The 15,368-nt window shown below is 41.8% G+C and overlaps 1 protein-coding gene across 1 annotated transcript in view; it reads right to left on the bottom strand.

The window, feature by feature from the left end:
* CELA1 (chymotrypsin like elastase 1) overlaps window positions 1-15,368 on the bottom strand; it is a 20,163-nt gene that overhangs the window by 534 nt on the left and 4,261 nt on the right. The window contains exons 4-7 of the mRNA XM_069092507.1: window positions 14,080-14,205; window positions 12,650-12,786; window positions 11,545-11,690; window positions 7,154-7,303 (exon numbers count right to left, since the gene is read on the bottom strand). Coding sequence (XP_068948608.1) covers window positions 7,154-7,303; window positions 11,545-11,690; window positions 12,650-12,786; window positions 14,080-14,205 — 559 coding nt within the window. The remainder of the gene's footprint in view (window positions 1-7,153; window positions 7,304-11,544; window positions 11,691-12,649; window positions 12,787-14,079; window positions 14,206-15,368) is intronic.

Genomic DNA, 15,368 nt, shown 5'->3' with positions numbered 1-15,368 from the left:
TGTGTGTGTGTGTGTGTGTGTGTGTGTGTGTGTGTGTGTGTGTGTGTGTATACATATCTATATCTATAAAAGTTGATCCTGTCAAGGAAAAAACCTACCTCTTCATCAGAGATTGCAGTAAAATAAGAGTTCAAATGGCTGTGAGTAGATTTCCCCTTATGTCTCCTGACCCCCTTGATATCAACTCCCATTTTCATTCTCCCTTCAGCCTTCTCTACTCTTGACAAATTATCTCATCTTTAAGTTTTTCATGTTGCCTTTCTGTGGTTGCCTCAAAATGGAACCCACTGACCTTCCAAAGGGAACTGATGATGGAAGGTTATCTTATCCTCTTATTCATACTGTGTAGATCCTGTTGCCTATTTTAGTTCTAGTCCCGTTGTACTGATTTATATGCAGTTTGTGGTTCTCTATTTTTGACTACCTTCCTCCAATCCTCCCCATTTCCCCCACCCTCCAGTCTTCTTCCTTTTTTTCTTCTCTGGACTGACTCTTAACTCTTTGCTTTCTTCACTCTGTCTGGTTTCCCGTAACTTTTTTACCTTTCTGTACCCCACTATTTCTTTCCACTCTCCCCTTTTATCTCTTTTCTCTGTATTTCCTCTCTTTCCTAATTCTTCCATTCCCTTCCTTCTCTCTCTTGTCTTCTCTCCTCCTTTCTTCTCTTTCTCCTCGTCTCTTCCTTCTTTTCTTTCCCCCCTCTCTGTTAGCTAACATGTATCTATATGCCCAATTATATTCTGATTCTAATTCATCATATATCTGTTAGATATTCAATTAATACCCAATGAATATCAACTTAATGAGTACTTCAGTGGTTTACTTTTGCCTCTGTTCTATAATTTTATCATTATGAATCTTCCCTTCACCAATGGTGAACCACTCAGTCAATCAGCAAACACTTATTAAGTTTTTACCACAATCAGACACTGTGCTAAGTGCTGTGGACACAAAGAAAGACAAAAGACAGTCCTTAGTCTTTAACGAGTTCACATTCTCATAGGGGAGGCAACATGTAACTAATAATAGTAATAGCTAACATTAACATGGCACTTACTACGTGTCAGGCATTAAGCACTGTACAATTATTATTTCATTCGTTCCTCGTAATGACCCTGGGACTCCATTTTACAGATAAAGAAACTGAGGGAAAGAGGAATTAAGTGACTTGTCCAGAGACACACAGCTAGTAAGTGTCTGAGGTCAGATTTGAGCTCAGCTCTTCCTAACTCCAGGCTGGGCACTCTAGCCACTGCACCACCTCGCTGCATATAAGATCTATACAAAGTAGATTGGAGGGTAATCTCAGAGGAAGGCTCCAGCAGCTAGGGAGACCAGGTAAACCTATATAAGGTGCAATTTAAGGTGAATCTTGAAGGAAGCCAAGGAAACAAAGAGATGAAGATGAGGAAGGAGAATGTTCTACACTTTGGGGATGGGGATTGCCCCCCCCCCCCCCCCAAGTTAGAGCATAGGTCTGGAAATGGAGAATGGAGTGTAGTGTGTGAGGAATAGTAACACAGATCAAAACCCTTCTTTGACTTAAAAGATGGGTCCAAGAGTTTCTGTGGTCTAAAATTTAGTCACTTTGGTGAGCTCCTTGAGGGCAGGGCCTGTACTGTCTTTTGCCTCTTCTTGTATTCCCAGCATTTCGAACATTGTCTGGCACATAGTAGGTGCTTAATAAATATTGATTATTGATTGATTGATTGCTGCCTAGTGATGAGCTTCTCTAAAATTAGCTAGGTTGGACTTCAGACAAGAAAAGTACAACCTGTCATCTCACTGATACTTGAAGCTTTCCAAGATTTCCAGTATCATGGAGAAGGTAAAACTTGTGTTGAGCCTTGAAAGAAGTTAAGAATCTAAGAGGAAAAGGTGAGGAATGCAGGTGAGAGGCACAGCCAGGACAAAGGTCTGGAGGGATAGGACTTAATGAAAGCTTTTGTCCTGCTGGTATAGCCTTTGAACACTGAAGGACATATACATACTAGGGGGAGAGTATACCCAGGTAGAGCTTAGTCAAGATGACACCTTATTAATCAAGTTAACAAGATGATAGGATGAGGCCTTTGGCCTGTTATGGCTCTTGGATCGAATGTAAAGGCTCTCTGCCCAGGATACTTACTGACCCAATGTATCCCATTAAGGATGGTTGATAGACTGATAGCCATTTTTTACATGTTAGGCAAAATCCTCTGACCTTGCCTTTAAAAGGAATTTAGAAAGGGAGAGCAGAGGAGGCATCTAGGTATTACAGTGGGTAAGAGTAATAGATTTGATATCAGGAAGACTTGAGTTCAAATTCTGCTTCAAACATTTACTTAGTCTCCTTCAGTTTACAGTTTCTCATCTGTAAAATAAGGTTAATAATAGTACCTATCTCAAGGGTTGTTGTGGGGATAAAACGAGATAATCTATGTACCATATTTGTAAACCTTAAAGTGCAATGTAAATGTTAACTTATCGTGTGATCAATTTGTTTCCCCTGTCTTAGCTATTATTAGTAGGAAGGAATAAAAGGCTAAGTGTGAGAAGGAATGGCATTGCCCCAGCAGTTCCCTGAAGTAAATTCAGTAATGGTGTGATATGGCACTATGTTAGACTGGTAAAAGATTAATGGTCCCTCTCAAAAACCACTCTTTACAGCCTCAGCTGGGTCAGATTATTCCTTCTCAATGATTCCTTCAGCTCTTGCCCTTAGGCAGCCACTTTCTCTCAGGCTTCTTCCTTGACTCCTTTCTTCTGGAGAGTTTTTTACTTTCATATCTAATCGGAGAAGTCTACAGTAGGAGAAATGAGCCCATCCTTTCTGCCAAGCCTAAGTTCACAGCTTCCTGCAGCCAAAGCTTTACCTAGGAGGTTGTAAGTCCAAGTTTCTTTCCCTACTCTGGAAAGTAAAAAGTAGTGAATGAATAATTCTATTTCTGTGGCTCAAGCTCCCAAACAGAGAATTTCTCTGGAAAACTATATACCTCATTTGTGAAATGAATTTCTCTCTCCTCCCTTTCCCCTGTGTTTGTGCAAGGACACATATAGATCAATAATGCCACAATTAACCACTTTGATCATACTTAAAAGGGAAAAAAGAAAGATAAAACAAACCTTTAAAATATGTATTTCTTAAATAAATTCATTAATAGTTTTTACTTATACATACCCTCCATTCCACAATGGATCCCTTTCTCTTACTTATTTCAGAGTATCCATTTAAAAAAGAAGAAAAGGGGGGGGCAGAGCCAAGATGGCAGAGCAGAAGGAGGGAATTCCATGAGCTCCCACCACAACCACCTCCAATATCTGTAAAACAAAACTTCAAACAAATTTTAGAGCTCCAGAACCCACAAAGTGACAGAGAAAAACAAATCTCCTGCTGAAGGCAGCCCAGCAGGCTGACAGGAAGAGTCTATCCCACTGAGCTGGGAGCTGAGTGCAGCATGAGCCACGCTAAGCTGGCCCAACCAGCATCCCAGACCAGCCAGAGCAGACTTAAAGAGAGTGAATCACCAGCAGCTATGGCAGTTTCCAGACTTCTCAACACATAAATGCCAAAGAGAAAGTAAAAGGTCAGTGGGGAACTCTGTTGGAACTGGGTGACAGAAGAGCACAGTCTGGCCCCTGCCCCCCAGGGGTGAGAGCTGGAAGAAGTGCTGCTCTATGGCTGCCTCAGGAGCTCTTGGCCTGCAGATCATAGCGGGACCAAGCAACCATTCAGAGAGTAATTGCCGTTGCTTTGACCTGCTTGGATCTGAGTCATAGTCTTGGGTGGTGGTCCTGGGGTGAGAAATGCCAGTGTGCCAGAGCTTGTGGTGGCTGTAGAGAGGGCGCCCTTCTCAGACCTCTGATAACATTTGCAAAAATCCCAGTGATTTGGGACAAAACTCTCTCCACTCTGGAAGAAGACTTCTACTGTGGCAAAGAGCTGAAAAGTCAAGTCATTGGCTGGCAAGATGAGCAAGCAGAGCAAACACAATCAGACCATAGAATCCTTTTTTGGGGCCAAAAAGGATCAGAACATGGAACCAGAAGTCAGTAAAGGCAAAATTCCTGCATCAAAAGCTTCCAAGAAAAATATGAATTGGTTACAGGCCATGGAGGAGCTCAAGAAGGGTTTTGAAAATCAAGTAAAAGAAGTAGAGGAAAAATTGGGAAAAGAAATGAGAATGATGCAAGAAAATCATGAAAAACAAGTCAATAGCCTGCTAAAGGAGACCCCCCAAAATACTGAAGAAAATAGCACCTTAAAAAATAGACTAACTCAAATGACAAAAGAGGCCCAAAAAGCCAATGAGGAGAAGAATGCCTTAAAAAGCCAAATTTGCCAGATAGAAAAAGAATTTTAAAAGCTTACTGAAGAGAATAATTTCTTCAGAATTAGACTGGAGCAAATGGAAGCGATTGACTTCATGAGAAATCAAGATACTAGGGGTGGCTAGGTGGTGCAGTGAATAGAGCAGGACTCCTACCTCACTTTCCAGCCTCATGACAACTGTTTGCTTTTCCACTACCTGTGCAACCATAGGCAAGTCACTTAATCTCCTTGGGACTTAGTTTCCTCAATCCCACCATGAAAGGATTGGACTAGATGACCTCTGAGGTTCCTTCCAGCCCATCATCTGTGACTCATGCTTCAATATGCTCCGTCTCATATCCCCTTCACGGAAACTGTCAAGACGGTGGTCTTGCATGAAGACTTCCTTGACCTCCTCCCTGTTGTTTTTTCCTTCCTCAATTTACCTTGTATCATACCGTGTTTCCCCGATAATAAGACACTGTCTTATTAATTTTTTTGGACAGAAAAACACCAGAGGGCTTATTTTCAGGGGAGAGCTTATTTTAATGAACATTGACAGCAATGACATGTGACTCCTCTACAATTGCTTTCTTATACTCAACAGTATAGCTCCTCCTTTTTGTACTCATGTCTGGGGGTCAAAACAGACAGAATAATAAAATTATGACCATCAGTCCTTCTTTTCACTCCATCATGCCCCCTGAGTTCTTCTTTTTTCCTCCATCATGCCCCCTCACTCCCGCTTACATACCGGGTTTTTATGTTGTCCTGCCTCAGCTCTCCTCCGCGGCACTGCTCTCAATGGCGCCAGCAAGCAAATCACTGGGGAAGAACAGGATGACGCGCTCACTGCTGCAGCTCTGATTGGATGCAGCTCGGAGCGTGGCATGCATTTCACCGGGGGGGGGGGCACGGTGCATACAGAGGGTACCATAATGTAGCGTGTAGCGCAGGGGATCACCTTCATTACAGTAGCAATCTCAATAGGGCTTATTTTTGGGGGAGGGCTTATTTTAGAGGAATCTTACGCAGTAAGGGGAGGGCTTATTTTCAGGATAGGTCTTATTATCGGGGAAACACGGTACTCATTTGACTTGTACTAATTTGTGCACTGGTAATATTACCCCCAGTGAACAACAAAGGCCCTTAGGGCAGGAATAATTTTTGTTTCATTTTTTTTGTAACCCCCAACACCTACCACAGTGCCTCATACATAAGAGAAGCTCCATAAATCTAGGATCAGAATTTCTGGGTAGAGGGGTGGCTAGGTGGTGCAGTGAATAGAGCACCAGCCCTGGAGTCAGGAGGACTTGAGTTCAAATCTGGCCTCAGACACTTAACACAAAACTAACCATGTGACCTTGGGCAAGTCACAACCCCAATTGCCCTACCTTCCCCCCTCCAAAAAGCAGAAAAAAAAATAAAAAAAAATGGATAGAGTTAGAGCATTTTTTATTTTACTAGCTAGCTGTGACCCTGTGCAATTTACCTCTTGTTGTAAATCCTGAACTGCTATCTAAATGTGAGCCATAACAACACCAACCACAGGAATAACAATAGCCAGCATTTATAGAGGTCTTTAAGGTCTGTAGTGAAGTTACCATCATTACATATGTTATCTTATTTGATCACACCAACCCTGTGAGGCAAGTCCTATTATTATACCCACTTTACAGTAAAAAAAAAACAACAACCAAAAAACCTAAGGTAAAGTGACTTGCTCAAGGTCACACAGCTGGTAAGTATCTGAGGCAGTATTCAAACTCATTCTTGACACCAAGACCAACATTTGATTAACATTTATCATGCACCTACCATGTGATGGGCACTGTGCTAAATACTTAAGTGAGTTGGCTAAACTGTACTTGGATAATAGTTAACTGAATTTCCCTAAGTTGGTTCAATTCTAGATGGAGGCAGAGACATTTGATATTTTGATAATTTGATTTTATTTGGCATACAGTGTCTGCATTCACCACATGTCCCCTTTTCCTGAACTTTCTCCATGATTTCAACTTCTGTCAAGGAGCTGAGGGCCTCCACTGAAAGAGAACTTTGGTCTCAGGGGAACATTCAGTTCTTAGCAATAACCTGAAGAAAAAAATAAAAATTGAACTCAGCCTTGTTCCATTATTCTTCTTTTGAATCCCTGAGTGAGGCATGTGGGAGTGGGGGAAGAGAAGAAATACAAAAGCCCTGGAAAATACCCGTTAAATGAATATACCCTCAAGTTACAAAGAAACAAGGCTAGGATTTGGCCAACTATGGAGCTCTTGCCATGTCCCATAAACTACATAACAGAGAAAGAGAGCACTCTTGTTCCCTATGGATTAGCCCAATGGGACTTTTCCTACCAGTGCATCATCTGAAGTGAGACAACCTCCCTTCTGAGTAGGGAGGTTGATGTTTGATGACCTGGCAGCTATTGAAGAGGCATTTCCTCCTCTTGTCTAGGGAAATGACCAATCTTCCTACAGACCACCCTGGCTCTGTTCCTCCCATGACATCCACTTGAAAGAGACTTAGAGACCAGCTAGTAAAACTGGTTCATTTACTGATGAGGCAATTGAGACCCAGAGAGAAGTGATTTGCCAGGATCTGATAGACAGCCAGTAGCTGACCCAAGAGTTTGACCCAGGTCAGTTTTCCCATCATACCACAGTATCTCCCTCCTTAACAATCAGGGTGAGGAAAATTGTATCTGGCTATGTGAAATGATAACCAAAGAATATATGTATGGGGAGGGGATAGTGCTCCGTCCCAGCTTCATGGCCACCTCTGCCCCTTTCCTTTTCTGTTCTACCCAATTCTCCTAGTCCATGCTTGTATAACACACCTATACTGTTTGTGCCAACTTACATTATTGATCCAAGAGATGTAATTGGAAACTCGGGTGAAGACAGTGGGCTTCTTGGCAACATTACAGCCCAGGCTGGACACAAAGCTGGTAACTCCATGGACAACATACCGACTACTAACCAGGCAGTGAAGAGGACCCCCAGAATCTCCCTGTAGAAAAGAGAGACACATCTTAGGAGCAGGCTCAAAGTTTCCAGAAGCCAGGAAGGGCCCATCAGAAATCCAGCTCTTAGATTCTGCAAAGGACCTTTTGACTAGTTTGCTTAGGACTGACAAAACCACTAAAATTCCAGAAAGGTTGACCCTGGAGAAAAGGAGGCTGGGCTGGGGGTAGGGGCATCATTCCTGAAGATTTTTTGTCTCCCCTGTTGCCCCAGTTCAGTGGCATAATCTTTCTTCTTGTCTCTGCTTTCCTATCTCTTGGAGAAACTGATGCCCATACTGGTAGGGTAGGCAAGGTTCTAGGGGAGTTCACTGATATATCCTAGGAGAGAGAAGACAAGGACTTCTTATTCCTGCTTTTGTGTTTTTTGAAAAAGGGGATAAATGTGAAAGATCTCTTTGATCAATACAATGACCAGCCATGATTCTAGAGGGCCAGTTGATGAAAAATGCTGCCTATCTCCTGACAGAGATTGTGTTCAGTTCTCAGGCATACATTTTTAGATATAAACAATCTAGAAATTCATTTTTGCTTATTTGTTATAAGGGTTTTTTTCTTCCTCCCCCCGCTTCCCCCCCCCCCAACGGTAGGAGGAGGTGGAAAGGAGAGGAAATAAATGTTTGTTAATTGAAAAAAAATTAATAAAAGAAAAAGAGACTAGTATCCAAAAACTTGGAATGAATCCCCACATGTTTAAATTATGGGCAATTCCTTAAAATAGGGTTGCTTAATCTGGGCTCTGTGGACTGTGTGGATAGAATTCAGGTGGTCTGTGCATTTGGATAGGAAAAAAAAAATTAAGTTTTAATTTTCACTGGAATTTCTTTCCTTTGTAATCTTATGAGTTCTTTTTTTATGCATTTCAGGATGTGATTCTGAGAAGGGGTGCATAGACTTCACCAGACCTCCAAAGGGAACCATAACACACAAAAAGGCTGAAAACCTCTGCTTTGAAAGATGAAGCAGAGTCGCCTAAGCTCATTTGCTTCTTGAGAAATCTTTTGATCACTGTAGTAACAATAATAACAGTAACTAATATATTTGTATAGACTTCAAGGTACAATGGGTAGTTTGGTGCTATTAGCTCCATATTTACATACGAGGAAATTGAGATTCAAAGGGTACCTAAAATCTCACAGTTTGTAAGTATCAGAGTTGAAATTTGAAAGCAGATTTCTCTTGACTTCAGGACTAGTCTTTTTCATCACAACATTCCATCTCCATTAAAAACAAATCCATTTCCCCAAATCATTTGGGGTTTTGCCAGCCTTATTTGTAAAATATGTATTAGGGGAGGGCTTCAGCACTGGAGGCTGATGAAGTAGAACAGGGCAAAGAGAAGAAAGTTTAGTTTTCTTTTTTTTTTATATTTAATTTAATTTAAATTTTTTTTTTTGCCTTTTGGAGAGCAATTGGGGTTAAGTAACTTGCCCAAGGTTACACAGCTAGTTTTTTTGTGTGGGTGTTAAGTGTCTGAGGCCAGAACTGAATTCAGGTCCTCCTGACTCCAGGCTGATGCTTTACTCACTGCACCACCTAGCCACCCCAAGTTTAATTTTCTTATAGATGTGCTTTCCCCTCTCTGTTATGGCTGAAAGGAGAGCTGGCCAGAGAACTTCCTTAAAAAGAGTGTGGTGAATTTGGAAAAGAAAAGAATGAAGGTTAATGAGAACCAAAGAGAAATATTAAATTCAGGAAAAGGCTAGAGATAGTTGGAGGGACAGGGGCAAGAAAGGCTAAAGCAGCAGAATATTCCAAATGGACAGATTTGGGTATTTCCACTGAAGATGAGGCTCACAATCCATCCATACCTGCTCATCCTCTATGTCTCTTGTCTAGGTCCTCCCAAAGTTCTCCACAGGAGGTCCAGCCAATATGCTAGAGGTTTTTCTTAAGTTCTCTGGTTGTCCACCTGTCCTTCTTTACCCCTTCTACGTGACCATCTTCTATTTCTATTGTATGATTCCCATTACATGAATTTCTATCTATTATATGAATTATAGAAAGAGCCTATAATTCCTATCTGATCACATTGCTCCTCGATAACTTCTTTTACTCTAGCATGGAGAAGCTAATTCAAGGAATTTTGCCAGAGAAGACATTAATCAGTCAGGGTGTTAGGAGAGGCACGGAAAGAAAAGCGTGTTGCTTCTGCAGACCAATGAAATACACTGACAGCTTTATTTAAGGGCCTTCTCCTTCATGAAGTTTTCTTTAGCCCACTCTCTCCGTAATGGCGTTTCTCTCCTAACGCTGCACATAGTACATCTAATGTGTACATACATCCGTTGTACATTATTTTGTATTAGAGTTAATTGTGTATGCCATGCCCCCCTACAAGAATCTAAGTTTGAGAGGCATGGTGAGTTTGAATCCCAGCTCCCTAGCTGTGTTTGCTTCTTAGTGCTTCTTTCAGCCTCTGGTTTCTTTATCTGGGAGATGGGGAGAAATAATTATACCTCAAGATAGAACTTCTTTCATCCTGTTTTACTCAAGATGAAATGAGATAATGTTGGCAATGAAATTGTGGCTGTCAAAGTGCTATAAAAGCATCAACTGTTTGTGTTTTTGTATATCCAGAGCCTATCATTCAGTAGGTGTGTGATGTTTGAAATTAATTTATAAGTAAAGGTATTATCTTTTGTGAACTTCACCAGGGAGTGCCTCTACATATATGACTGATTTTTTTCTTGTTTTGAGGTGATAGAAATATAGTACTTTCTAAATGTTTCCCTTTCTCTCTTAAAGGGGAGGAAGAGAAGATAGAAATTCAGTAACAACTGAGTAGGTAGGACTATGGGGAGAATGTTCCAAAACTGGCCATTGGCTCAAGGCACATCCTGATTGGCTGAATAGTGAATTAGAGTACACTAGAGACTGAACCAAGGATCTGGATTTCAAGCTCAGAAATCCCAAATAGATATGGGGGTTTTCTAAGACAGAAGCAGTCATTCTCTTCCTGTGTCTCTGAGGTAGCTGAATGGTGGTTCTAGACTAGAGAGAATCTTGAGTTAAACTGTCCATAGGGGACTAACTATGGATCATTAGAATACATTGTCATTTAAGAGCTACTCAATTTGGAACTAGGTAGTTTTACTTTTATTCATACATCTAATTACCCTACTCTGCTGTATTACTTCTCAATCTATATCTCTTTTTTTTCCTGTAAGTTAACCTTAAAAACATGCTCTTGTGGTCTGGAACAAATGTTAGGCAGCGTTAAGAAGGGGCGGTGGTCAGAACTGAGCATTCATCTATAATAGCTTTATTGGCAGAAGTGTCATTGAATCTGGTCTATCTTTGCACCTAGAGAGGCATACAGGTTCAGGGACCAGGAAAGTCCAATGCCTCCCATTGGGATTCAGTGATGTAGGAGGTTTGCAAAATGGTACAAGTAAAACCTTGGGGCCAAATGCAAAGGTCTCCAAGAAGGATCTGCTCCAAGAAGGAGCTGAAATTTCTGGAAAGCTGACTGACTGAGAGAGGTGAGGACTAAATCCCAGTATTAGATTTCTTCAGAGCCTTAGACAAAGTAAGGGAGATTAGCAAGAAAGGATAGTAACCCACAAGATTGGATTCTAGGAGGAGCTGGACTATCTGAGAGTAAACCAGGGAGGGCCAATGATAAGGGAGCCAAGTTAAGTAAGAACCAAGTATATCAGTGTGTGTGTGTGTGTGTGTGTGTGTGTGTGTGTGTGTGTGTGTGTGTGTTCTACACTGTAGTAGGCAGGGCGAATGAGGATTGGGGGGAATTGAGGGGTGGGGGACTGGCAGGAAAGGCTTTGGAGGAACAATGCTTCTTTATGTTCTCTAGGATAACTATAAGAAAGTTAAGACCGCAATTTAATCTAAGCAGCTGATATTCTGCCTGGGAGCAGTGATTGGTCATAATTTCATATATCCCCCTCCCCATCCTGTCTTGCTCTGGAGCCCCAGGCACAAAGTCACTGAGAAAGAATAACACACATACATAGATACACGTGTGCCCATATATGTTTGCAAAGATAAACAGAGACCAGTGAGAAAGATGAGTGTTCCTTGTTCATTGAGATGAGAGAAAATAGGGTTCATTGGGTTTAATTTGTGAGAGAACAAAGGAAAGGGAGTGAGAGGAGAAAGGGTCAGTGAAACCTCTAAAGAGAAAGGTGAAGACAGGGAAACCAATCCCCCAACTTCCTTGCTCTCCCCACTTTGAAGAGGGGTCTTGCTACAACGTTTGCTTTCTTACCTGGCATCCAGACCTCACGCCATCTCCTCCTGCACACACCATGGTATTTTTGACAGTGGAACCCCAGTAGGAGCTTTGGGAGCAGGTGGCATAGTCCACCACTGGCAGGTATGCCTCCTGTAGGGTTTCAGCCAGCTGCCCATTGGCTACATGGGACACAAAAAGCACAAGGGATAAGCTAGTGACCTGAGTCCTGAGTCCATCTTCACATGTGAAGCACGGCTATATCCTCAGCTTGCCAGCCCCCATGACCCCTCTACAGATCATTCTCCTGCACTCCTCCCATTCCCTTTTCCTTTCAATGTGTTTATGGAAATTACTATGTTTTATATGTTGATATCCTATCTGCCTCTTCTCTTTCTCCTGTTATACTGTAAACTTTCCAAAAGCAGAGACTCTCTATTCTTCTATCCCTGATTAGTGTATTAATTAATATGATATAAATTTGAATTCCTGTAACTCATATTTATAATAGCACTTGTCCTTCTTCTGCCTCTGAACCTTTGACCAAGCTGTGCCATATACCTGGAACACCCTTCTAACCCCCTTCATTAATCATTTAAGAATTATTTAAAGCCCTTTACCTCTGGGAAATCTTCTGAGGTTATCTGAGAAAAGCTGATAGCCCTTCTTGATCCTGGAATGGCCCCAGTTTCATCCACTTGTACCCACACTCCAATGATATAACTACCCTACCTGTCCTTCCTATGGCAGCAGTGGAGCTAATGGTGAGGGCACTGTACTCTAAGTCAAAGAGTTCTAATCAAAGAGTTTTCTGTCACTAGTTAGATGTGTGACCTTGGGTAGATCACTTTACCTCTAGCAGGCCTCATTTTCTCATGGATACAGTGAGGGGGTTAGACCAGATGATAGTTAATATTCCTTTTAGTTCCAAAGTTCTACAACTTATTCAAGGATGTAAGTAAATACCTCGTGGGCCATTCTGGTCTTAGTTTGTATGTCCTCCTTACTACATCTCTACGGACTGATGTGTGTCACAGGTAATGAGCCTCCTCAGAGCACAGACCATGTATATGCTACATGTTCAGTATAGAAAAACAGTTCATCAAAACCTTCTGTGTCCACAACAGGTTTAGTGACTTACTCTTGGTCATGCCCCAGCCCGTGATGTAACAGGGGTTGTTGTTGGCCAGGATCTGACCTGATGGGGGCAGGGTGCCCAGCTTGACATAGCTGTTGAGGGTGACACTCTTGCTGAGACGGAGCAGGGCAATGTCATAGCTGTGGGCAGAAGGGAGATGGATCATTCACACATCCTTCATGAACTCTGTCCATTTATTTTTTTTAAATTCATGAAACATTTATTAGCAACATACTATGTGCTAGGCAATGTAGGGAAGTAGGAATGAGTTTAAAAGGAGCCATTTCTTCAGGGAAATTGAGATTTTGTAGGACCTTTCACTATGCCATATAGGCAGCTAATGATCATATCACATCTGAGACCTCTGATGCCTTCTCCTCTGGGAAAAAGTCAAGGGACTTTTCTGAGGCTTCCCACTATCATATTCCATCACAGTATGTGTCTAGGGAAGGCAAAAGTTACCTCCTGGCTTGATCTGTTTCTGATTTTCTGAATAATTTTTTATATCAGTCTCAGCAATATTCTTGAGAGACTAAAAGGTTGACCTTGAACCTTGTTGGAAGGTTCTGGTAGGAAGGACTCTGTCCATTTAGGAGGCACTTGGCCCTCTTCTGTCTCTGAGCATTTATCCAGGTTATATATACCTGTCAGGAACGTGCTGGTAAAAGTTTAACAACCAGTTCTTCCAAAAGGCAGGACACACTTTAAAATTTAACCTACATTATAAACCTTTTCTCCATCATTTTCTTAAGTCTAGACAACAAACAAAATAATCAATCATCTTAGTATCTGTCAATTTCCAAGGTGCAAATGCTCACCTTATAGCTGCTTAGGGCAGCTAGGTGGCATAATGGGTAGACGACTGGCCCTGGAGTCAGGAAGACCTGAATTTAAATCCGACCTCAGCCACTCACGAGCTATGTGACCCTGGGCAAGTAATTTAACCCTCTTTGCAGCTTCCTCATCTGAAAGATGATCTGGTGAAGGAAATGGCTAACCATTAGAGCATGTTTGCCAAGGAAACCCTTAATGGGGTCACAAAGACTCAGACACAATTGAAATGACTGAACAGCAACAAATGCTCACATTGAAATTTTAACAATTGGCCATGTGAAGACTTTGGTCAAGTCACATAACTTCTTTAGGTCCCAGTTACTTCAACTAAAAAGAAGAAGTAGAATTAAATCATCTCTACAGTTCCTTCTAGGTCTGATCTCATGAGTAGGTAAGAGGTCTCAGTTCCTTCTGGGTCCATAGAGTACCTTACCCAGCACAGGCCAGGCCATGGGGCACAGGACAAAAGGCTCTGGTCTCAGTTATTTCCTGGCCACCTAGGTAAACACATGAAAGATAAGAGCCAGTATATCACCCCCATTCCCATATACACACTGTACTCAGATGGCCCCCCTGAGGTGTTATTGACTATCACTCACCCTGCAGCCACATTGTTGGGGTTCCACTTTTCATGTTGGACAATTTTGCTGACGCTCACGTACTGTTCGGTGCCATCGTTCTGGCTAAGGTTGTGTTCTCCAAGCACGACTCGGAAATTCAGGTTGCTGGAGGGGGAAAATGAAGCCGTGGATGACCTATATCACAGCTCAGGTCCCTCATTCTATGTACTGTGTCAAATCTCCTTTGGTACGAAAATAATTGGCAAGGTCTTGTTTCACACTCAGGAATAATAACAATTCAAATTTATCTGCTATCCACATACAGAGAAAGGACCATGGAGTCTGAAATGCAGATCAAAGCAGACTATTTTTGCTTTCTCTTTTTTGTTTGTTTCTTCTTTCTCATGGTTTTTCCCTTTGGTTCTAATTCTTCCTTCACAACATGTGTAATGTAGAAATAGGTTTAATATGATTGTACATGCGTAGCCTATGTCAGATTGCACGCTGTCTTGCAGAAGGAGGAGTGAAGGGGGGTAAATGTTGAAAACTAAAAACAAAATTGAAAAAAAGTCACCTTTATCTAGTGCTTTAGGTTTCTAGAAGTTTCTACATTTATGATTGCATTTGATGCCTCCTCACACCAACCCCAGGGAGGTTACGTTCTCTTATTATCTTCAGCTCACAGGTGAGGCCGCCAGGACTCCGAGAAGCTATGGAACACTTAAGGCAGGCATTCATCCTCATGTCTTCCTGACTCTGTTTTCTACCTGCCAAATTAGCACATATCATCCAGCCTTAGCAGATAACATGCTCCTGTTTCAAGCCTCCAAATAAAGATCAGTAGCCTTTTTCACTTTCCTGTTTCAACAGTTTGAGTCTGTGGCCTAACCAGTCTAGACAAGAGAGTTGTAAAGATAATATTAGAATGTGGATGTGATCCCATTAAAGGGCTTGTTTCAGTACAAACCCTTCCCCTTCTCATGGGCACTCTGCCTTCCCTCTAGAAAGGCTTTCATATGTAGATCCCCTTATAAAGTCACTGATTCTTCCTCTAGGTTCTGGACACTCCTCTCCTGGCCACACCAGAGTATGAATGATATACATAGAACTCACAGATGCTGAATGCCCAGACCTCACTTCCTCCTAACCAATAATAATAGCTTATATTTATAAAACACTTTAAGTCCTGAAAAGCTCTCTACAGATATTATTTCACCTGATTCTCACATCCTCTGAGCTAGGTATAATTATTATTCCCATTTTCCAGATGAGGAAACATGCCGAGAGAGAGAGAGAGAGAGAGAGAGAGAGAGAGAGAGAGAGAGAGA

The sequence above is a fragment of the Petaurus breviceps genome, unplaced genomic scaffold (assembly GCF_028583685.1).
Source record: "Petaurus breviceps papuanus isolate PSGF00001 unplaced genomic scaffold, PetGlider_PUasm1.0 191, whole genome shotgun sequence".
NCBI lineage: Eukaryota > Metazoa > Chordata > Mammalia > Diprotodontia > Petauridae > Petaurus > Petaurus breviceps.
Note: the sequence above shows the minus strand (reverse complement) of the source record. Positions and strands in the feature narration are given on the sequence as shown.